The 23,238-nt window shown below is 49.0% G+C and overlaps 1 protein-coding gene across 2 annotated transcripts in view; it reads left to right on the forward strand.

Moving 5' to 3' along the window:
* Window positions 1–936: 936 nt before the first annotated feature.
* Window positions 937–23,238, forward strand: part of ZNF652 (zinc finger protein 652) — a 30,998-nt gene continuing 8,696 nt past the window's right edge. The window contains exons 1-3 of one of the 2 annotated variants that reach the window (XM_069751500.1): window positions 992–1,194; window positions 13,800–14,896; window positions 19,577–19,603. In XM_069751500.1, coding sequence (XP_069607601.1) covers window positions 13,889–14,896; window positions 19,577–19,603 — 1,035 coding nt within the window. In that variant the 5' untranslated portion in view covers window positions 992–1,194; window positions 13,800–13,888. Of the gene's footprint in view, window positions 1,195–13,799; window positions 14,897–19,576; window positions 19,604–23,238 lie in introns of both variants that reach the window. The other variant, XM_069751501.1, reaches the window with a different exon arrangement.

Consider the following 23,238-nt stretch of genomic DNA (forward strand, 5'->3'; position numbering starts at 1 on the left):
GAAATACATGCGCTCACGCTCAGGAGAGCTGGCGGTCAGTCCGTGCATTGCAATGACATACTCGAGCTAGTAAAACTGCCGTCTGACTGGACCCTAAAATTAATAATGTCATTCAAGAAAACCAAAACAACTCGTTATGCAAAAAACAAGCCTCATGTCGACGGAATAAGAAAAAAGCTAGTACTCTTGGAAGAAGCGCAGGAAAAAAAATAAATTCACAAAGTCTGTGAAGAAAATTGTGTCACCACTAGGTGGCGCTCACTGCAGACAGTAGAGCCCATTAAACACAACAATCCAGTCAGCGCTTGAGCGGCCTCCTGTTGTAACAATCTGACTTGTATCATTTATAGCTGGATCCTCAAAAATTATAAATAAATACTAATTTACATATGATTTTTCGTTAAAAACAAAAAATACAAACTCTGCTTCATAAAAGCTGGCCCCTATTCAGTTTTTTTATTGCTGCGATCCCTTTAAGGCACAGTTTTCACACAAAGGGTTACCAGAGCCCGTCTGTCAAAATAAAGCCCCACCCCCTTTTTGCGCATGCGTCCTAGACGTCATCAATGACAAAGGTACCTATATGTCCCTACATCCATTGTGTTATTCGCGTTTCTGCGCATGCTCAGGTACAATTAAAAAAAATACCCCACAATGCACAATGGCCGTTACGTCCTCCTTGCAGCCATTTTATTGAAGACCATAAATCCTAAGGCGAAACAGAGTTGTGCCAACACAAAATGGATCCTGCAGAAGGGACATCCTGTCTACACGTCTTTCTTATTCTCATTCATACTTGATACACCAGCCAATCATCGGGCACGCCGTATCAGACGTTCACGCATGCGCTTTTCCTCGCGGGTAGCTCGTTATTACGCATGTGCTTCATTATAGGCGCGTTCCCGTTCATCGCATGCGCACTAGCTAATAAGTGTCACAGGCTGAGTTCTACGTATAGGACATGCGCACCATACAACGCCTCCCTCCTGGCACGCATGCGTAGAGCTCTGTCCTGGTTGTGAGCCAAGGTAGGCGCGCCCCCGACACGGAGCGGGCAGCGGCCACGTAGCTACGCGACCCCGGGAGCGCGCACGGAGGGGGGGCGCTCGGTGTTGTGACGTGAACGGCGAAGGAGGAGGAGGACAGGAAGGAAGCTTCCCGGGAGCCATGGACCGAGATACCCCGGGAGGGAGGGTGAGTGAGGGCGAGAGAGCCGGGCGGGAAATGACGGCCGGGTGCATTCTGTGAGGGAGAAAGCTCAGGCCGGGGCCTAGACAGGGGCTGCCAGTGACTGGAAAGTGAGTGCACATAGCAGGCCTGAAGTGCTAGGCCGCAGGGGGGGCTGTGGTGGGAGTATGTGCAGGCCATGGGGGACTGTGCACTGCTCCTGCATGGGGCTGCTGTATGGGGTAGTGCACTGGTTTTGCATGGGGCTGCTGTATGGGGTAATTAACTGCTCCTGCAAGGGGCTGCACACTGCTGCTGCAATGGGCTGTGCACCACTCCTGCACGGCGCTGCTGCAATGGGCTGTGCACCACTCCTGCACGGCGCTGCTGCAATGGGCTGCGCACCACTCCTGCACGGCGCTGCTGCAATGGGCTGCGCACCACTCCTGCACGGCGCTGCTGCAATGGGCTGTGCACCACTCCTGCACGGCGCTGCTGCAATGGGCTGTGCACCACTCCTGCACGGCGCTGCTGCAATGGGCTGCGCACCACTCCTGCACGGCGCTGCTGAAAGGGGCTGCGCACCGCTCCTGCACGGCGCTGCTGCAATGGGCTGCGCACCACTCCTGCACGGCGCTGCTGAAAGGGGCTGCGCACCGCTCCTGCACGGCGCTGCTGCAATGGGCTGCGCACCACTCCTGCACGGCACTGCTGAAAGGGGCTGCGCACCGCTCCTGCACGGCGCTGCTGCAATGGGCTGCGCACCCCTCCTGCACGGCGCTGCTGCAATGGGCTGCGCACCACTCCTGCACGGCGCTGCTGCAATGGGCTGCGCACCACTCCTGCACGGCGCTGCTGAAAGGGGCTGCGCACCTCTCCTGCACGGCGCTGCTGCAATGGGCTGCGCACCACTCCTGCACGGCGCTGCTGCAATGGGCTGCGCACCACTCCTGCACGGCGCTGCTGAAAGGGGCTGTGCACCGCTCCTGCACGGCGTTGCTGCCATGGGCTGCGCACCACTCCTGCACGGCGCTGCTGCAATGGGCTGCGCACCACTCCTGCACGGCGCTGCTGCAATGGGCTGCGCACCACTCCTGCACGGCGCTGCTGAAAGGGGCTGCGCACCGCTCCTGCACGGCGTTGCTGCCATGGGCTGCGCACCACTCCTGCACGGCGCTGCTGCAATGGGCTGCGCACCACTCCTGCACGGCGCTGCGCACCACTCCTGCACGGCGCTGCTGAAAGGGGCTGCGCACCTCTCCTGCACGGCGCTGCTGCAATGGGCTGCGCACCACTCCTGCACGGCGCTGCTGCAAGGGGCTGCGCACCTCTCCTGCAAGGGGCTGCGCATCTCTCCTGCACGGCGCTGCTGCAAGGGGCTGCGCATCTCTCCTGCACGGCGCTGCTGCAAGGGGCTGCGCGCCTCTCCTGCACGGCGCTGCTGCAAGGGGCTGCGCACCTCTCCTGCAAGGGGCTGCGCACCTCTCCTGCACGGCGCTGCTGCAATGGGCTTCGCACCTCTCCTGCACGGCGCTGCTGCAAGGGGCTGCGCACCTCTCCTGCACGGCGCTGCTGCAAGGGGCTACGCACCTCTCCTGCACGGCGCTGCTGCAAGGGGCTGCGCACCTCTCCTGCACGACGCTGCTGCAAGGGGCTGCGCACCTCTCCTGCACGGCGTTGCTGCCATGTCCTGCGCACCACTCCTGCACGGCGCTGCTGCAATGGGCTGCGCACCACTCCTGCACGGCGCTGCTGCAATGGGCTGCGCACCACTCCTGCACGGCGCTGCTGAAAGGGGCTGCGCACCGCTCCTGCACGGCGTTGCTGCCATGGGCTGCGCACCACTCCTGCACGGCGCTGCTGCAATGGGCTGCGCACCACTCCTGCACGGCGCTGCTGCAATGGGCTGCGCACCACTCCTGCACGGCGCTGCTGAAAAGGGCTGCGCACCTCTCCTGCACGGCGCTGCTGCAATGGGCTGCGCACCACTCCTGCACGGCGCTGCTGCAAGGGGCTGCGCACCTCTCCTGCACGGCGCTGCTGCAAGGGGCTGCGCGCCTCTCCTGCACGGCGCTGCTGCAAGGGGCTGCGCGCCTCTCCTGCACGGCGCTGCTGCAAGGGGCTGCGCGCCTCTCCTGCACGGGGCTGCGCACCTCTCCTACACGGCGCTGCTGCAATGGGCTTCGCACCTCTCCTGCACGGCGCTGCTGCAAGGGGCTGCGCGCCTCTCCTGCACTGCGCTGCTGCAAGGGGCTGCGCTCCTCTCCTGCACGGCGCTGCTGCAAGGGGCTGCGCTCCTCTCCTGCACGGCGCTGCTGCAAGGGGCTGCGCGCCTCTCCTGCACGGCGCTGCTGCACGCCTCTCCTGCACGGGGCTGCGCGCCTCTCCTGCACGGCGCTGCTGCAAGGGGCTGCGCGCCTCTCCTGCACGGCGCTGCTGCACGGGGCTGCGCGCCTCTCCTGCACGGGGCTGCGCACCTCTCCTGCACGGCGCTGCTGCAATGGGCTTCGCACCTCTCCTGCACTGCGCTGCTGCAAGGGGCTGCGCGCCTCTCCTGCACTGCGCTGCTGCAAGGGGCTGCGCGCCTCTCCTGCACTGCGCTGCTGCAAGGGGCTGCGCTCCTCTCCTGCACGGCGCTGCTGCAAGGGGCTGCGCTCCTCTCCTGCACGGCGCTGCTGCAAGGGGCTGCGCGCCTCTCCTGCACGGCGCTGCTGCACGGGGCTGCGCGCCTCTCCTGCACGGGGCTGCGCGCCTCTCCTGCACGGGGCTGCGCGCCTCTCCTGCACGGGGCTGCGCGCCTCTCCTGCACGGGGCTGCGCGCCTCTCCTGCACGGGGCTGCGCGCCTCTCCTGCACGGGGCTGCGCGCCTCTCCTGCACGGGGCTGCGCGCCTCTCCTGCACGGGGCTGCTGCAAGGGGCTGCGTGCCGCTCCGGCCCGGAGCTGCTGTATTGGGCTGCGCAGGGCCTGGGGAGTGGCAGTAATCTGCTGCAGCCACAGAGGGGAGCACTTCTCTGCCCATAGACATAGTGACCGAAATGGTGCCCACATCTGGTCCCGCTTGTGTTGTCTTTGGCAGCCATGCCTATTGCAGGGTGCTCAACACTGCGTCCTGCTGGTCAGAAGACCCACACATTCAGGGATGTCATTGAAAGGGGGCGCTTATTTACAGAGTAACCATTACATAAATCAATCGTAGATGTGAAAGAAACGAACCTTTGTAATATACCAGAGAAATCTGCTTCTTCCTCCTGCACTGATCATTCATTCTGAGTTCTGGGGTAAAATCTGTATTCGTTGAAGACATCTAGAGTCCAGGAGGAGGAGGAATAAGCTGATTTTGTTTTTAATTTCATTTATACAAAGTGTCTTAGTTTCATGTGTACTGTTTGTGCATGGGGATAATATATACCAACGGATGCTCTTTAAAGAAGAAAACCCAGCGCGTATAGCGGGCCAGCTTCTGCATGGTACCCAGCCCTCATACTCTTATTGCCTTGTGTAGTTCTCAGGTCTATGCCTCCCCAGGTGCCAGTGCCGCCTGTGTGACAGGTCGCTGTATTTGTAGTTCAACTGTATTTCTATTACTTTGCATCATACAGCAATACTTGATTTATTTTCAGCACTCTGCAACTGTGGGACTACAACCCTCAGCCTTCCCTGATGGACTTCCACTGTAGTCCTGAGACTGTACTACAGTAAATGACAGACCAGACCCTTTCACACGGGACGTGAATTCAGTGGAAGAAATTCATGAGTTACTTGGCAAATTTGTCATGGATTTTGCTGCTGTTTTGTCACATAGGGTGAATGTCTGCTGCGCAAATTGGCAAGCTGCTGGCGATTTTTCTGTGCAGTTATTATTTTCTGCACGATCTCATTCACTCTCCTGCTTTTCTAGTAGATGGGACCTATTGGACTCCTATCCACCCTGTGTGATAATAGCCCAAGGGAAGATATTTTCGGCCTGAATGTGGATCTTATGTCCTGAGCTACCAGGGAGCATTGTATATATCCATTATAAGACCCGCAGTCAGTCCAAGAAATGCGACACTAGTATAGGCGCTAAATTCTGGCCACAGAAAGGTCATATAATGTCGACCTAATAATTGCTCTTAATATGCTGATTACCGTATATCTCATTACCTTTACTCCACTACATACGAGCCGTATAATTATACTCTGAATACTAATTGCTGAATATGAGATATACCATTGTCATCTTCCCTATTCAGAGGAGATTAGATAGGTTATAAATTATAGTGTCTCGTTAACAGATTATTACTTGGTCGTGTGACCAAACAAATGTTAGCAACGCCATGAAGATGGTTGTTGGTTCTTGTAACTGACTTGCCTTAAAGGGGTTTTCTGCTTGGAACAAGTTATCACCCTTCTATGCCATAGATGATAACTTTCAGATTGATATACGTCCGGCCCCTCAGAAACCCACTAATCGCCACTATGGGGCATTATTTCACTGCCCATACCTGACCAGCACTCTATTCATTCTCTTTTGGATGGCTAAACTCTTCTTTCTGGCAGTCCCATAATCAGTGGTAGTGGTCAGGCTTGCGCTCTGCTGCTGCATTCTGAGGGGTATAAAAGCTCTCCTTATGGTAACCTTTCAGGAAAGTAGGTGATTTTAGCGGTCAGACCCCCACCCATGTAGAATTGATCACTTATCATGTGGAAAGATGGTAACGTCTATGTATAGGAAAACCCCTTAAATGGTATATTGTAATATAACTGTAAGTGTAAGATTTTTTTTTTTCTTGTGCCGTGACCACAACAAAAATACATTTTTTTTTTGTGCTGAGCAATCAGGAAAGGGCAAAAAAAATCTGCTGTCGAACATCTGTGGTGGGATTTGCCTCCTGTGAAGCGAAGTCTGACAGAGGGGCTGACTTACTTATTCTGGTCACTATTTTGTCAGTCACATCGTAGACTAAACAGTCGGACATTGCACCGGTCTCAGTGCCTCATGCTGGCTGATACATTTGGCGCATCTTTAGACTCTTCTGTCCGGCGTTACATCACTGCTTTGTTGGCTTATTTTGCTCCACTCCTCTTGTTCCTTTTTTATGCTATGCCCCTTGTTAAAGGGAACCTGTCACCCCCAAAATTGAAGGTGAGTTTAGCCCACTGGCATCAGGGGCTTATCTACAGCATTCTGTAATGCTGTAGATAAGCCCCCAATGTAACCTGAAAGAGGTTAGATTATACTCACCCAGGGGCGGTCCCGCTGCGGTGGGCGTCACGGTCCGGTTCGGGGCCTCCCATCTTCGTAGGATGACGTCCTCTTCTTGTCTTCACGCTCCGGCGCAGGCGTAGTTTGTCTGCCCTGGTGAGGGCAGAGCAAAGTACTGCAGTGCGCAGGCGCTGGGCCTCTCTGACCTTTTCCGGCGCCCTGTCTCATTCAATCCCTGTCTCATTCTCCTCCCCCCTCAGACCCTGTCCTAGACATAACACAGTGCATATGTTTTGTCCAGAGTGCTCCTTTGGTAAGTCATGTAGTGCTGGGCATGAATTCAGGGCTTGTGTACTGTCAGTTAATCCCCCAGCACAATGCGGGCTCGGCCACTGCCATTTCCATATGTTTGCATTGCAGTCAGTGCAGAAATAACAGGTGAGGTGCAGTGTATGTGCTCACACTTGTCCTCCACCAGTTTGTGAGGCTGCTTGGAATCACACTGTTGATTCTGTCCCTCCTCTACTTCGTCTCATGCTTATAATGCAGGTATTAGGTGTGACGATATAGGGATATGCAGTCTTCAGGATCTATGAGAAGACTATAGGATCGGAAACTACTAGATGTTCTGTCTTCAGAACATGTCACCTAGTGCTGCTCTACTGCTGGCAGCTAATATCACACAGTCGCTTATGGAAATGTATCTGATGGTATGGAAGATGAGAATCATGGGGCAGCAATTTTATATTGACTTTCTTAGGGTGCATTTACATTAAATAGTTATCTGGAATGAGTGAGCATAGGGTGAAAAGATTTAAAGGGGTTGTCCAATACTTTTATATGGAGGGTCTATCCTTAGAATATGTCATATCATATTGGTGGGGGTGGGACACCCAGTACCTGCAGCAATCAGATGTTCACGGTGTCGGCTGAATGTGGTCAGTTGTGGACCCGCATAATACAGTTCTATCACCTGTATAGTGGCTGTGACTAGGTACTGCACATCCGGCTTTATTCATTCATATGTATAGTGGTGACACTGCAGTACCCCACTGTGGCCTCTATACAGCTGATCAGTGGGGATGCCCGGTATCACATCTCTGGCTAATCTAATATTGAGGACCTATCCTAAGAATAGGCCTTCAATATCAGTACTGGACAACCCCTTTAAAGTGAACCTGACAGCTGTGCCCAAAGCTTGGGCAGCATGTATCAGGGAATGGCCGTATGATCTCAGCCAGTTATGATTGACTCTGAAGTGCTAGTCGGCACATGACCTTTTGTATGCAGATTACATACTTGTGGTCACACACCAGCCTGCTCCCGACACCGGAGAATCATGACAAGCATGAACTGCGAGGATTCATAGTGACTGCAGACTTGAACCCGAGCCTGGAGCAACCCCTTTAAGCCCCCTAAACACATTATACTATGGTGTATTCGGCTGACTGTCTAAAGGCTCATTCAGAGGCCGGTCTTGCGCGTATGTCCTCATGGATAAAACATCTATTATAGTCTATGGGACTGTGCAGATGCTTGTGTTTTTTCCAGTATCGCGGAGGAAGAGTGCCAATATAAGTCTACGGGTCCGTAAAAAGGATAGGAGAACCTTTGTCATTTAAATCCCCACGTGAGAATCCCTGATGGTAAAAAATGGACACGCAGACCAAACACTGATAACACTTGGATCCAATACACTGAAGGCGCGTACCATTCTTTCATGAACATGTTTAAACACGGGCATCTGAGGCCTAACATGTAGTGGTGCCTCTGACTGATAATTGTCAGTGAGCTAAGGATCCGGCATGCCTGACTTCAGATTGCAGATCATTTGTCCTGCCTGAGATCAGCCACCAAAGTGATGTCTGGCAGCGGTTCTTCCATAGAGGACACAGGAGCGTTTGGCTGAGCGAGCCCTCCTGTGTATGGAAAACACAGCGATCTGCCAAACAATCGCCCAGCTGACAGCCATCTAATGTGGATGGGGTCTTTAGTCATTTTGATTAGAAATAGCCTTTTTCCTATCCTGAAGTGGCTGATAACAGTGAGCAGTAGATGGTCCTCAAGCACATGACGGGGGATGAGATAATCTTTAGAGCTTGTTCACACAGGTGGTGTCTATAGTAGAAAATTTACAGTGGATTTCATTGTGAATTGCTTTCCCCCTTCACTTTTGCAGCATAAAATGATGGATTGAGTCATCTGTTCACACTGAAGGTTGTGCTGAAATTTCATAAAATCCACAATGCTGCTGCTGTAATGAGCAGAGAATTTTCCGTGTGTTGTGCACTACATGTCCCAGCACGACCCATGCTGCACGGTGCTATAGGACTGAGTGCAGCAGTCGGCCACTTGCAGTATATTGCAGTATTGCTCCAGCAGCTTGTAGTCACCAGTCTACCAGGAGCGCTCATGTTTATCTCCAGCCCCAGAGAAGCATCGCCACCTCCCTCTCCTCCATCAGATAGTTCTGCATTGTCTTCTGGGTCTTATTACACAAGATGCTGGAGAGAAAAAACGACAATACATTTCTGCACTGTTGGATTTCTCATCATACAAAGAAGATCAAAACCTCTGGAAATGAAACTTACTGCTGCAAGGGGCTGAGTCTTCTCTAGGGGTCAGCTACACATTAGTGGTTGCTCCACAGCCTTGTTTCTTGCGGGTATGTGTAAGTTTTTTTTTTTTGTTGTTGTTTTTTTTTTTGTTTTAAAGAAACAGCGCCACTTTTGTTCCTGGTAGTGACTGGTATTGCAGCTCAGGTGATGAGGCATAAACTGTAATATCAAACACAGGCTATTGAGTAGAGCGGCAGCACAACCTCCTCCCTGATCTTCCAATCCTTTCAGTGTTAGGATTCCTGGAGCAGAACAATATTGTATCATACAATTATTAGGTTCTATAGAAGGACGTAGATCTGGGGATTTATTATGATGGAATATAGGCTGAACTGGATGGACAAATGTCTTTTTTCGGCCTTACTAACTATGTTACTATGGATGATGTATGTGAAATGGATTTTCACTAACCTAGAAGTCTGATGGGCCTGGTGTGTACGAGGGCTTATTATTGGGTCACTGAACAGATTGGCTTTTGGAGTGTTTAGTCCATTTGTGAACTAAAGGTAATGGCTGAAATGTTGTTCTGGATTTGTTCCTCCTTTTGGTAATTACAATGGGCATGAGTTTTTTGATGACCTTACAGTCGCCTTGCATGAACTTGCATGTGGAGTCAGTATTATTAGCAGTGCAGGCGGGACTGCAGCCACCAAATAATCCGGCCTTGTTCATACAGCTGCATTTATTAATCTGAATCTCGCCAGGCGGAGGGATGCCGTCCCTGCCTACTATTGGCTGCTGTCCCCCATCTGACTTGTTTTCATAGACTGATATTGAGTTTATGAGAAGAATGGATGCTTCTTTTGTGATTCTATTTGTCTTAATAATCGGCTTTTTCCCAGACTGCTCCCTCGGCCCCCCCCTCTCAGCGACGACTGCTAGTTCAATTGCACAGCAGCATATGTCAGTAAATGCACAGGGTGATGAATGATCCCGTCATAAGCTCCAGAGACGCCGCGTGCATGCATATAATGAGGGTCTTCACAGCGCAGAGACTGGCACTGTGTATAGATATGTCTACAAGGTGATCGTAGTTATAAAGCACATTCCTGCGTCCTTGCAGTTTTCCCATGATGGATATGTATCCCATATCCTCTGGATGGTTGATGTACATGTGATTTCTGGGGGGGCGGGGCTTCCAGGCACTGAGCGGATGGTGAGTTGCAGCTTGTAGCTGTGGTTTTCTTTATCAATTTCCATGAAACTTAAATAGTGAACCAAACTTGACTGTTTCTAATGCTCCATTATATCTCCCGTCCCACCCAGCTGCGTTATGGTGGGAGTGTCGCTATATGGCATCGATATGTTGGAGCTTGATAGTCTGATGTGTTACGGTATGTTCCCATGGTCAGGAAGAGCTGCGGGTTTGACATTGCGTTAGTCCGCAGCGTCAAGATGTTACAGTATAGTGGAAGAGATTTGAAGAAATCCCATGTCCACTATGCATGCAGGGACGCCTCCGGCTTCCCTGCGGAGACAGACATGTGGCGCGTCATTATAGACTGCAGCATGTCAATTTATCTTGCGAAGACGCTCAACCTTCTCAAAATAAATTTCCCGTCCAATGTATTGGGCGCTGTGTTTCTGCACGGTTCAATGAACACATGCAAAATCACCTGTGTTAAAAAATCGGCAGCGCTTTGGGCGCAGTGGACATGTGCTGCGTCCAAAGCGCTGCCGGTTCCTGATCGTGGTAACATAACCCTAATGGCACAGACTTCCAGATTATAGAGGACACAAAAGAGAAATACTGCAGATGTTATGATGACCAGAGACTTATTGTATACCAGTGTCGGTGACCTTGCTTCTCTGATAATACTGTGCTTATGTATACAGTTCAGACCAAAAGTTTGTACACTTCTTCTCATTTAAAGATTTTTCTGTATTTTCATGACTATGAAAATTGTACATTCACACTGAAGGCATCAAAACTATGAATTAACACATCTGGAATTATATACTTCACAAAGTGTGAAACTACTGAAATTATGTCTTATATTCTAGGTTCTTCAAAGTAGCCACCTTTTGCTTTGATGACTGCTTTGCACACTCTTGGCATTCTCTTGATGAGCTTCAAGAGGCAGTCACCGGGAATGGTTTTCACTTCACAGGTCTGCCCTGTCAGGTTTAATAACTGGGATTTCTTGCCTTATAAATGGGATTGGGACCATCAGTTGTGTTTTGCAGAAGTCTGGTGGATACACAGCTGATAGTCCTACTGAATAGACTGTTAGAATTTGTACTATGGCAAGAAAAAAACAGCTAAGTAAAGAAAAACGAGTGGCCATCATTACCTTAAGAAATGAAGGTCAGTCAGTCCGAAAAATTGGGAAAACTTTGAAAGTGTCCCCAAGTGCAGTGGCAAAACCATCAAGCGCTACAAAGAAACTGGCTCACATGAGGACCGCCCCAGGAAAGGAAGACCAAGAGTCACCTCTGCTTCTGAGGATAAGTTTATCCGAGTCACCAGCCTCAGAAATCGCAGGTTAACAGCAGCTCAGATTAGAGACCAGGTCAGTGCCACACAAACGTCTAGCAGCAGAGACATCTCTACAACAACTGTTAAGAGGAGACTTTGTGCAGCAGGCCTTCATGGTAAAATAGCTGCTAGAAAACCACTGCTAAGGACAGGCAACAAGCAGAAGAGACTTGTTTGGGCTAAAGAACACAAGGAATGGACATTAGACCAGTGGAAATCTGTGCTTTGGTCTGATGAGTCCAAATTTGAGATCTTTGGTTCCAACCACCGTGTCTTTGTGCGACGCAGAAAAGGTGAACGGATGGACTCTACATGGCTGGTTCCCATTGTGAAGCATGGAGGAGGAGGTGTGATGGTGTGGGGGTGCTTTGCTGGTGACACTGTTGGGGATTTATTCAAAATTGAAGGCCTACTGAACCAGCATGGCTACCACAGCATCTTGCAGCGGCATGCTATTCCATCCGGTTTGCGTTTAGTTGGACCATCATTTATTTTTCAACAGGACAATGACCCCAAACACAGCTCCAGGCTGTGTAAGGGCTATTTGACCAAGAAGGAGAGTGGTGAGGTGCTGCGCCAGATGACCTGGACTCCACAGTCACCAGACCTGAACCCAATCGAGATGGTTTGGGGTGAGCTGGACCGCAGAGTGAAGGCAAAAGGGCCAACAAGTGCTAAGCATCTCTAGGAACTCCTTCAAGATTGTTGGAAGACCATTCCCGGTGACTACCTCTTGAAGCTCATCAAGATAATGCCAAGAGTGTGCAAAGCAGTCATCAAAGCAAAAGGTGGCTACTTTGAAGAACCTAGAATATAAGACATATTTTCTGTTGTTTCACACTTTTGTGTTAAGTATATAATTCCACATGTGTTAATTCATAGTTTTGATGCCTTCAGTGTGAATTTACAATTTTCATAGTCATGAAAATACAGAAAAATCTTTAAATGAGGTGTGTTCAAACTTTTGGTCTGTACTGTATATGTTTAATAGATATACTGTACAGAACCTGCAAATGTCTCCGAAGGGCCTCTCCTAGTCACATTAGGAGGGCAAGCAGTTTGGGCCTGCCGGCAGTCTTTAGGAGCGCGCTGCTCCTTTGCCTTCCAGCTTCCTTGATTCCAGGGGCAGTGCGCTTCTGAAGACAGCCGGCCCGAACTGCACACTTTCCTATGCTACTAGGAGACAAACTTGAGACAACTACGTTAAAGGGGTGTTCTGGGACTTTTGTGTTTTTTTTTTTTTCCATGTGGAGCTAAGATCTTACTGGCAAATAGCAGATAATTACCTTGCTGTTCTGTCAGATGACAATCTTCCCTGACTCAGTCGGAAATTCTCCAGTTTCCTTTGACCTCACGCCAACATAGCAGTTCTCTCTGTTCTGCCATGCTCTGTTGACGGGCGTCGCTGCTGACATCATGCTGATTGACAGACGGCGCTCCGTAGTTAAGTAGTGGGCAATCAGCTTTGCAACTAGCATAACATTGGCAGTGATGCCACATTGACAGAGCTCAGTGGCAATGAAGAAACTGCTCTGTTGACGTGAGGTCAAAAGAATCTGAAGAATCGCCTGCAGGAGTAGTGGTCCTTGAGTGCTCTGAGCTGGAATAGCTCATCACAGGGTACAACAAGGCAGGTTGTTGGCAACAATGTCCCAACAAATTCTTAGCCCCATAGTAAAAAACCCAGAAAAAAGTCCTGGATAACCTGTTACTGTTCTTGAGAGGCTTTTAATATTGGATTGATTAAAAGTTTCATTCTGAACACCTCCACCAATCAGCTACTGGTAGACACTGAGGTACTTTTTTGAGTGCCCCACAGTCTTCATGTTTTTTAGAATGCTCATAAATACTCTTCTTTTTTTTTAATAGTTCAGCATTAGACAGCCATTCTGACATGGATTTTCAAAGTGAGTACACCAGCCTCATCAGGCCTAAATCTTTCGTAGCTTAAATTGGAATTATTATATCCAGGCTTCGATTACAAGAGGTGGAGCTTCAAAAAAGAGCAAAGAGTGGTTGAATTTTGGTGTTTCTGTAAGGCTGCATTCACACATCCCTGTATCCGGGTCCCAGTACAGACTCCAGTACCCGGAGTGTCCCCGAGACTCCAGTTCGTGGCTTGAGCTTGACAGCCTCATGTAGTCCGATTCAGGAGATTCCCAAGGGGGTCCATGCATCATTTTGTCCTGTGGGGTAAAAAAATGACTTTGTGTACATTATAATATGACTTATCAAAGGGAATGAAGAGTGTGGTGTTGCCTTGAATGGTACTGGGTTGGAAGTAGTGAGTGGGTAGCCTTTTACTAAATAAAAATATTAAACCATTGCCTTTTTTTTTTTTCTTTGCAGGCCAGCCTTTCGATAGATCCCATGATGTAGTGTGGCCCTGTATTCCTGGAACATAAAATATCTCCTCAGTGTCTTATGAACATCTTTTCATGAACTTTACAATAATTGAATATTCAGACATGTTACGTCCTTCAAACTTACAGCCTGACCCAATGGGTCAAGCTGCCAACTCCTGCCAAAAATTGCTAGACGGTCGCCCTCCTGATGTTTCTGGGTTGGGACTTGATGACCCTTTGCGAGTTAGTGTTCCACCTTCATTTTACCATACTACAACTCAAGAACTTGATCTGTCAAATAAGCAATTCAAACGAGAGACCGGCGGACCGTATCCTGTCATGATGGACACTAAAGTAGGTAAACCACATCTTCTTGAACCTGAGCAGCAACCTTTTTTTCGGGACAGTAAACCAGTCAACGAGGTTCGACCCGTCAAAGGAGAAAGACAAAATTCTGGAGAATCTGAGGAGGAGGAGGATGATGACGACGACGACGATGATGATGACGATGATGATGATGAGGAAGAAGATGAGGATGATGTGAATTACAAAAGAGAGCAGATAATTGTGGAGGTGAACCTTAATAACCAAACCTTAAATGTCTCCAAAGGAGAAAAGGGGGTGGGAAAAGACCCTTCACACATGAAGACCAGTAGTGACGAGGATGGAGGTGACTCTGTAGATGACGACCAAGACAGCAACGAGGATGATGAAAACGAACCTCATCCTACTGGAGATCAGACCAATATGGAACATATAAACCAGGACCAAAAAACTGAGATCTCCAACATGGTGGCTGGAGATGGCACCATGCTGGCCAACAATCTCAATAATGAACAAGTTACAAGTGGTGAAGCCCCCAAACGGAAAAAGAAATCTCCCAAAGAACCTAAGTCTCCCACTGAGAAGGGAAAGGGTGAGGAAAAGGAGACCCTGTCTTGTGATAAATGTCCACGTGTATTCAACACGCGATGGTATCTGGAAAAGCACATGAATGTTACACACCGGAGGATGCAGATTTGTGATAAGTGTGGCAAAAAGTTTGTCTTAGAGAGTGAGTTGTCCCTTCATCTCCAAACGGACTGTGAGAAGAACATTCAGGTATGTCCGCACCTAACATGACCTGATGACATGACTGACACTTGGGCTAAATCACAGACCTGAACACCATTGGTACTTGCCACAGTCTCCTATGTGGGCAGTTGAATTAGTCATTTGGTTATCTGGGCCATTATTCCAGCTCACAAAAAACGCTTGGGTAATGAAATGAAAAATTCTTTCCCCCTGTCCTGCTTTCCCTCAGTGTCCTCTTTTCAGCACATGCGGCCTCCAGTCACAGTAGACCCCTTGACTATTGCGGCCTGGGCTAGGGACCGCCATCGGCAGTGCTTTATTTCAATTGAATGTGCATCCCTAGACACACATTCAATTGAAATGTGTTGGTGCGCAGAGGCAAGCTCTCAGCACAGCAATGCCAGTCGCCAGCCAAATGGAGGCCAGCAGCTAACATTTGTGTGCCGACATATGACCTTACCTCCCTGCGCCAGCACACTGCTGACGGCGACTGTCATTGGCATTTCTGTGCAGGGAGCTTGCAAAGGGGTCTACGATTGCCTGTGAAGCAGCTTCAGGCTGTAAACCTTACAATACTGTCCAGTTGATCTTTATATCAGGCTAGAAAATTTGTCAAAAAAAAAATCCATGTCAGAATGGCTGAATAATCCTTTTGTTCTTTAAAAGTAAGCACACCTAGTCCTAACATTTATTTCATAATGTATTTAGAGTTTATATTGTGAAACCGATTGACAGATCTGCTTTACTGTGGATGTCCAGTAGTTAACACGTAATATGCACTATTGCTCCAGAGCTGCAGTCACAGTTCTGCAGGGTTCAGTGGCCAAATCTTTCAGTCTTTATTTCTGGCCACGTGTCTGCACGGAAAACATAAACTTTACACCAATCAGTGTTCAGTCACATGAGATCAGACCATATGTATTGTAAGGACCAGCTTTTTAACTGTTTCCAGTGACTGCAGAACTGTGAATGCAGCTCTGAATTATAATACAGCATGCTACTCATGACTAGTGTGAGCTAATTACTTTACTATTTGGCATTAAAGGGGTTGTTTAGCCTTTACAAATTGATGGCTTGCCCTTAAAATAATTCATCAATATTAGGCTGCCGTCACACTAGCAGTATTTGGTCAGTATTTGAAAGCCAAAACCAGGAGTGGAACAAATAGAGGAAAAGTATAGTAGAAACATATGCACCACTGCTGCATTTATCACCCACTCCTGGTTTTGGCTTACAAATACCAATGTAAAATACTGACCAAATACTGCTAGTGTGACGGCAGCCTTAGATTGGTGGGGGTTCAACTATTAGCACCCTGTTAGATCAACTATTTGTGGAGCGCCACAGCCTCTTCAGCATTTACAGTGGCTGCTGTCTACTGTACAAGTTTTTTTTTTTTTTAAGCAGTAGTTTATCTACTTGCCAACCACCCGAAGATGAAAAATGTCCATGTTGTCTGGTTGTACTCTACAACAATGTCCTAAATAGTCCCTGCATACTAGAGCAGCTGCATGCGATTGTGCAGACACAGCCATCTCCCCTTAGAGAAGGCAGAAATGGTTTAATACTGTCTGTGCCTTTCCAGTTGCTATATACACAGTGCTAATCAAGCGCCGCGTATACAGTATTAGGAATCGCTAATGACTTTCTTCTCTGGACTCAGAGGTCATATGATTGCTGGGGTGGCGAGGAAGAAGAAACTGCTGAGTTGCAGGAGACCCAGCCAACCCTTATATACAGCGCGAAGGCTGAATTTCTCCTGTAACTGGGGCTAATAGTCTTGCCCCAGTTACAGGTGAAATCACATTAAAAAAGTATTTAAATGTTGAAATTGTACCAAAGACCTTTATAAGGGGGAACAATATGTGAAATAGTGAAAAATAAATGCACAAATAAAAAGCATGTCAAAATTATCAATAATAAAAAAAAGCCTCTGCCAATTCAAATCGTCGCTACTTGTCTTGTCCCTGCTGAATTAAAGTGTCCAATATATAAAATTTATATCTGTTGTGGAAAGGGAAACAAATTTTAAAATGTATTTTAGTGGTCTAAAAAGTAGTAGTGAATAGTGAAAGCCACAAATATTTCCTTTTTTATTTTCCCACAGTATTGGCAAAAAAATGGGAGAGTATGAAAGTAATGCAAATATTACGCCCCATTTATCACAAAAAAATTGAAAAATTGTTTGATTATCCAAAAGAGAAAAATGTTTACAGCTCTTTAAAAGGAATCTGTCACCAGATTTTTCATAAGTAATCTAAGAGCAGTGTGATATAGGGACAGAAACCCTGATTCCAGTGATGTGCCACTTGTTGGTCTGCTTGCAGGGTTCTAAATGCTGAGCCCTATATACCCCCGCCCACACCACTGATTGGCAGCTTTCTGCGGACAATGTATATTGACAGAAATTTGCTAATCAGTGGAGTGGGCGGGATTACACAGAGCTGACTAGGAGGCACGAGCCATCTAGTCCTGTAGTGATAATCTCCTGCTGATAAAACACTGATTTTATTGAAAATGCAATACACAGCCTAGTCTGTCTAGTTAGACTGTCAGCTCCTGCATCATAGTTTTGTAGTTTTTTAGGCTAAAGGTAGAACTAAGTCCATGGATTTCAAGCTATATGCTGCTCTCGGATTACATTACAAAAACCTGCAGACAGATTATCTTTACACCACATGTACCAAAAAAAAGAAGCAATATGTACCTGGCCATAAATGGAGAAAAATGTCCCAGTCTTGAACTGGTTAATATATTGCAGCGTTCTTCCACCGAAATGAGTTGAACAAGGCTGCAATATTTTGAACTACAGTTTAAAAAAGAAAAAAAATATATTTAGTAGAGTATGAACCAGACTGCAGCTGCTGTACACGCACCTTTCACAAAGTCTATCATAGAGGGTGCTAATAGTTTAATCTCCACAGGTCTAAGGATATGCTATCAATTTTTAAGGGGTTCCTGTCAGTTAATTCATGCTGCCCAAGCCACAGACAGCATAAATTGGAGCCGGGCTGCGTTTTAAAAAAGATAAAGTTAAAGAGCCGGCCGACCATAGGAAAAAATGAGAGGAGTCTGGTGCGGATTCTCCCTGCCCTGCTCCTGCCCTCTCCCCTCCCGCCCTGCTCCTGCCCTCTCCCCTCCCGCCCTGCTCCTGTCCTGCTCCTGCCCTCTCCCCTCCCGCCCTGCTCCTGCCCTCTCCCCTCCCGCCCTGCTCCTGCCCTGCTCCTGCCCTCTCCCCTCCCGCCCTGCTCCTGCCCTCTCCCCTCCCGCCCTGCCCCTGCCCTCTCCCCTCCCGCCCTGCCCCTGCTCTCTCCCCTCCCGCCCTGCCCCTGCTCTCTCCCCTCCCGCCCTGCCCCGGCCCTCTCTCCCTTCGCCCTGCTCCTGCCCTCTTTCCCGCCCTCCCCCCTTCCGCCCTGCTCCTGCCCTCTCCCCTTCCGCCCTGCTCCTGCCCTCTCCCCTTCCGCCCTGCTCCTGCCCTCTCCCCCCTGCCCTGCTCCTGCCCTCTCCCCCCTGCCCTGCTCCTGCCCTCTCCCCCCTGCCCTGCTCCCGCCCTCTCCCCTCCCGCCCTGCTCCTGCTCTCTTCCCCGCCCTGCCCTTCTCCTGCCCTGCTCCTGCCCTCTCCCCTCTCCCCCCCTGCCCTGCTCCTGCCCTCTCCCCTCCCGCCCTGCCCCTGCTCTCTCCCCTCCCGCCCTGCCCCTGCTCTCTCCCCTCCCGCCCTGCCCCTGCTCTCTCCCCTCCCGCCCTGCCCCTGCTCTCTCCCCTCCCGCCCTGCCCCGGCCCTCTCTCCCTTCGCCCTGCTCCTGCCCTCTTTCCCGCCCTCCCCCCATCCGCCCTGCTCCTGCCCTCTCCCCTTCCGCCCTGCTCCTGCCCTCTCCCCTTCCGCCCTGCTCCTGCCCTCTCCCCCCTGCCCTGCTCCTGCCCTCTCCCCCCTGCCCTGCTCCTGCCCTCTCCCCCCTGCCCTGCTCCCGCCCTCTCCCCTCCCGCCCTGCTCCTGCTCTCTTCCCCGCCCTGCCCTTCTCCTGCCCTGCTCCTGCCCTCTCCCCTCTCCCCCCCTGCCCTGCTCCTGCCCTTGATCTCTCACCCCCGCCGTCTCCCCTTCCGCCCTGCTCCTGCCCTCTCCCCCGTGCCCTGCTCCTGCCCTCTCCCCCGTGCCCTGCTTTTGCCCTCTCCCCCCCCCGCCCTGCTCCTGCCCTCTCCCCCCCCCTCTGCTCCCGCCCTCTCCCCCCGCCCTGCTCCTGCCCTCTCCCCTGCCCTGCTCCGGCCCTCTCCCCCCACGGTGTTGAGAATTCAGGCAGGGACCGCATCGGATTCACCTAGTCTCTTCCTTTGGACTTTGGCCATACCGATGCCACACCTGCCCACGTGCTGCAATACCACACAATCTATAAATCGGTGAGGTGCTGTGTCTGTAGAAAGTGGCCATGTTTATTAGACCAAGACCATTGTGTGGATGTGCTTTATCTCCTCTCCGGAGTGATGCTCTGTGTTACTATTTATCTGCCCCAGTGGCTCCATCCTTTGGGTCTCCTGCTGGCTCCGAACTTAGGTTATCCACAACTGGTTTCTATTGAGGGATGTTGTGAGCAAGTTGTTTCTAGCATCGTGGTCACACATGTGATCGTGTATACGTGGCACACTGACCTGCTGCAAAGACGTTTGTTTTGTCTTCCAACGGCCGCATATGTAAAACTTCTTTCCTTCAAACAGGGTTGCTGTAATATGGCTACAAAGACGGTGAGTAATGGCGCCTGGAGGCGGCCATGAGCGGCCACCGGGCTAATCCTTTGTATTTCCACTTGTTGAAGCACCTAGTCATTTTATGATTTTATGTGCCCAGTATTAGATGCACTTCCTGTACATTGAGATGCAATATTAATGATCTCATTTATAGGGGTTGTCTAGAATTATTACACACGACCAAAAAGCCGAGGTTGTAATAAAATACCTTGTACTCACCTGGTAAATCCCCATCTGCTCTGACGTCCTGCTAATCTTCTTTAGTTTTGCTGCAGTGATCACGTTATGACTTCCCGCTCTTGAGGCTGCATTTAGACTAGCCAACCTGTGACCTTTAAATAGTCACTGAATGGCTACGTACAAGCCAATCATTAATACCCGATACCTATCTGCACAAAGAGATTGTTAAAATAATTCTTCTGGGCACATAGCATGCCATTGTTCTCAACAGCATATCACCTGTTTACACAGGATGATGTGCTGCCAAGAATAAAGCAAGCTTAAAAATAATTTCACAAGCGTTTTGCTTGTGCTTCAGGTGATTGGCAGCCTGTTTAGACATGCCGATTATCAGTAGCGAGCAGTGGAAAAACAGCCAATTACTCTCCTCAATAGTCGCACGCCGACTGCGCTACCATCACTGCCGAGGCCATTGATTGGCTGAAGAGCACACGTGGTTGGATCGCTGTCACTGTAGGAAACCAACCACACAACAGCGAGACCACCAGAGAGATGGGGGACTTACCAGCGGGTATACACTATACTGACAATTTATCACATTCTATGCTTTGTGGCCATTTAAAAAAAGAATCCTGACTTGTCCCTTTTATTCTTTCTACTCTTTATGTGTAGCTCCATTTTATCACTCTATGGTAGTAGCATGGCATCTTTTTCACCAACGTAGTAAGGTTCAGGTTCACGTTTTCAGAAAAAAGTAATTATTATACTTTCCCTTTCATTGTGTAAGGCCTTATTCAGATATTTGTTGTTTTTGCTTACAAGGAACAAGTCTACTCATCGGCATGCTGATCGATTTTTCATCCATTTTTGGCCTGGGGGTCTGTTTTTACCATCAGTTTAGCTTCAGTTTTTGTCTTCTGCATGGAAAAGACCCTCCAAGCTTCTCTGTCCATTACACAGTAGAAAATTAACAATGATTTTGTGCCGTTCTTCTTCACAGTCCCAATGGGAGATTTCAGTGGGAGATTTGATTCATGACTCAAATCGGTCATGTATCCATTTTTGCAGACACTTGGGGTCTGTTTCATTAAGGTGTTTTGCCAGTTTTCTGGTATAAAACATTTCGCAATGTCACCAAATTTAAGTGAAACTTGAAGTTGCACAGTAATTTGGCAACTTTTGCCATTGTTACACCAGTTGCAACCATCTTTGCCAGAGTGGCCGGAACGTGGAGGATGCGTGGCAATACCCACTCAGTTAATCTATGGAAATTGACAGCACTTCAGTGGCATAAATTAGAGGAATAACCTTGCTGGTGGAGGCGCACAGTACTTGTAAAATTCGCCTAATTCGTTAAGGTATACGCCTCATAAAGGGAAAGATGGAAGATTGGCCTTTTTCCTTAAGACTACAACACGCGAGCCCTTATCTGGCCCCTCCGCCAGAACAGAGCATGGACATGAGAGCAGCCCTATAGTGAGCACATGTTCTGTCGGTGACGAACGCAGGACACATGCATGGAAGCAGACGTCCCAACGTGGCCATGGGGCGATCACAGGCGGACTGTGCAATTCTCAGACTTCTTATGTTCGCTGCTCCCGGAAGGGATCAGGACGATTCTGACAAAACTACCAGCTCCTTGTCCGTATCCGTAGAATGGATTTTGACTAATGCATGCTGCCGTTTATACATTTTTTTTTTTTCCAACCGTGTGCTAACTTGCCCTAGGTGACTCATTGGTCCGTTGTGCACACAGATGTACGCTGATCAAAAATGCATTTGTCTCACCGTGGCCTAAAAGAAGAGCTGGAGCAGTGGAGTGACTAAGACCACTGTACAGCTGCCATCTGTAGGGCAGCGCAGCAGCAATGTTCAGCATCTCCGCAGCGCCTCCACTGGTGAAGTGAATCATTACACGTTTTCCATTGAAATGATAGGGCTTGCTGTGAAATCCATGGTCATACTGGGTTTTCGAGTCTGGCTAATATATGACTTTCCCCCTCTATTTACTTAGAAATCACTAAGAAGATATTTCCAGGTCGGCAAGAATGTTGTAATTTCCTAGGGAATACGGATTAAGTCGCTGCTAGACACCGCGTCAGCGCATCTCCCGCAGGAAAAAGGGTCGGGCACTTAAGAAGCCAATCTTTCTTCTGACTCGGGCCATCAGGGCAAGTTTGGTCATTTCTTTATTAGGTAGTTGACCAATGTTGCCAAAATGCTGCGCTTTGTCCAACGTGCATGTAATGTGTACAGGTGCCTTGGAGAGATACTGATGGTGGTTCATCATCAGCAGCAGTGGGCCTCCTGACAATTCACTCCATCTCACTGTCTGCCCAGAAGATATTCATGGAACTCCATAGTCCCAGAGAAAGTGCTCATACATGGCACAGACCATTAGGTTATTCCTGCGGGATCCGCTAATTGGATGCTTCTTGGCAAGTTTGTTCTGATCAACTTTTGATTTTTCTAAGGGGTCTCCAGAGTCCAACAATTAAATGGGAAGCCATTATCCAAAAATGACCTATCAGGTTCTTATTTTAGATTTTTAATTTGCCATTTTTTTTCTTTTCATATCACAGAATTAGTAATGTGGCAGTTTTCACACTAGCCTCTGGGGCAGTTTTGTCCTTTCAGGCAGACTATTCTTCTTGGTGATCTGGATCACTTGGCTTCACTCACTAAAAAGAGCCATCTCTTTCCTTCCCAAATGGATCCCTATCAAGTATGCATTCATCGTAGGTGAACACGTATCAAAGATACAATCACTATAGCTGTAGCGCTGCTCAATACCGTCATTTTACCTCCACGGTCAGTGGCTCTCGTTTGGGTACCAGCTCCCATCATTTACAGAAGAGAGGTGGCTTTTTGCAGTGGATAATTTGCTAATGACCCATCACTGGTTTTCAGCAGGCTCCTTGTGATCACTGTCAGGATTACAATGACCGGAAACCCCTTTCTATACATCTAATAACACAGGACCCACCAGTCAAAATAGGTGATTTCACAGCTCTCCCCTTCCCTTCATAGTGACTTTTGCACACACTCATTAGGTGCATCACTATAAAATAGTTTGTTCATTGTGGCCAAGTTAGAAAGAAAAAAAAAAAGTTAGTTTTAAAAAAACTGATTGTGATATGTAAAAAAAAAACCGTTCCTGAAAAATTTAGAAAGAAATATATACATACACACGCGCGCGCGCGCGCGCACACACACACACACACACACACACACACACACACACACACACACACACACACACACACACACACACACACACACACACACACACCAAATTTAAACAGTAGGTCAGTCTTTGATGAGTGAGATTAGAAAAGACCCTCTCCCATCTCTTAGTTTGGCCCCAATGGGTCATACTTGCAGTACCAAACTCTGCCTGTAGACAGAGTGACAGTAGAAAATTCTTCTTTCTCTGAATCTGTCAACAGAAA

Source organism: Ranitomeya imitator, chromosome 2 (assembly GCF_032444005.1).
Source record: "Ranitomeya imitator isolate aRanImi1 chromosome 2, aRanImi1.pri, whole genome shotgun sequence".
In the NCBI taxonomy this organism is placed as follows: domain Eukaryota; kingdom Metazoa; phylum Chordata; class Amphibia; order Anura; family Dendrobatidae; genus Ranitomeya; species Ranitomeya imitator.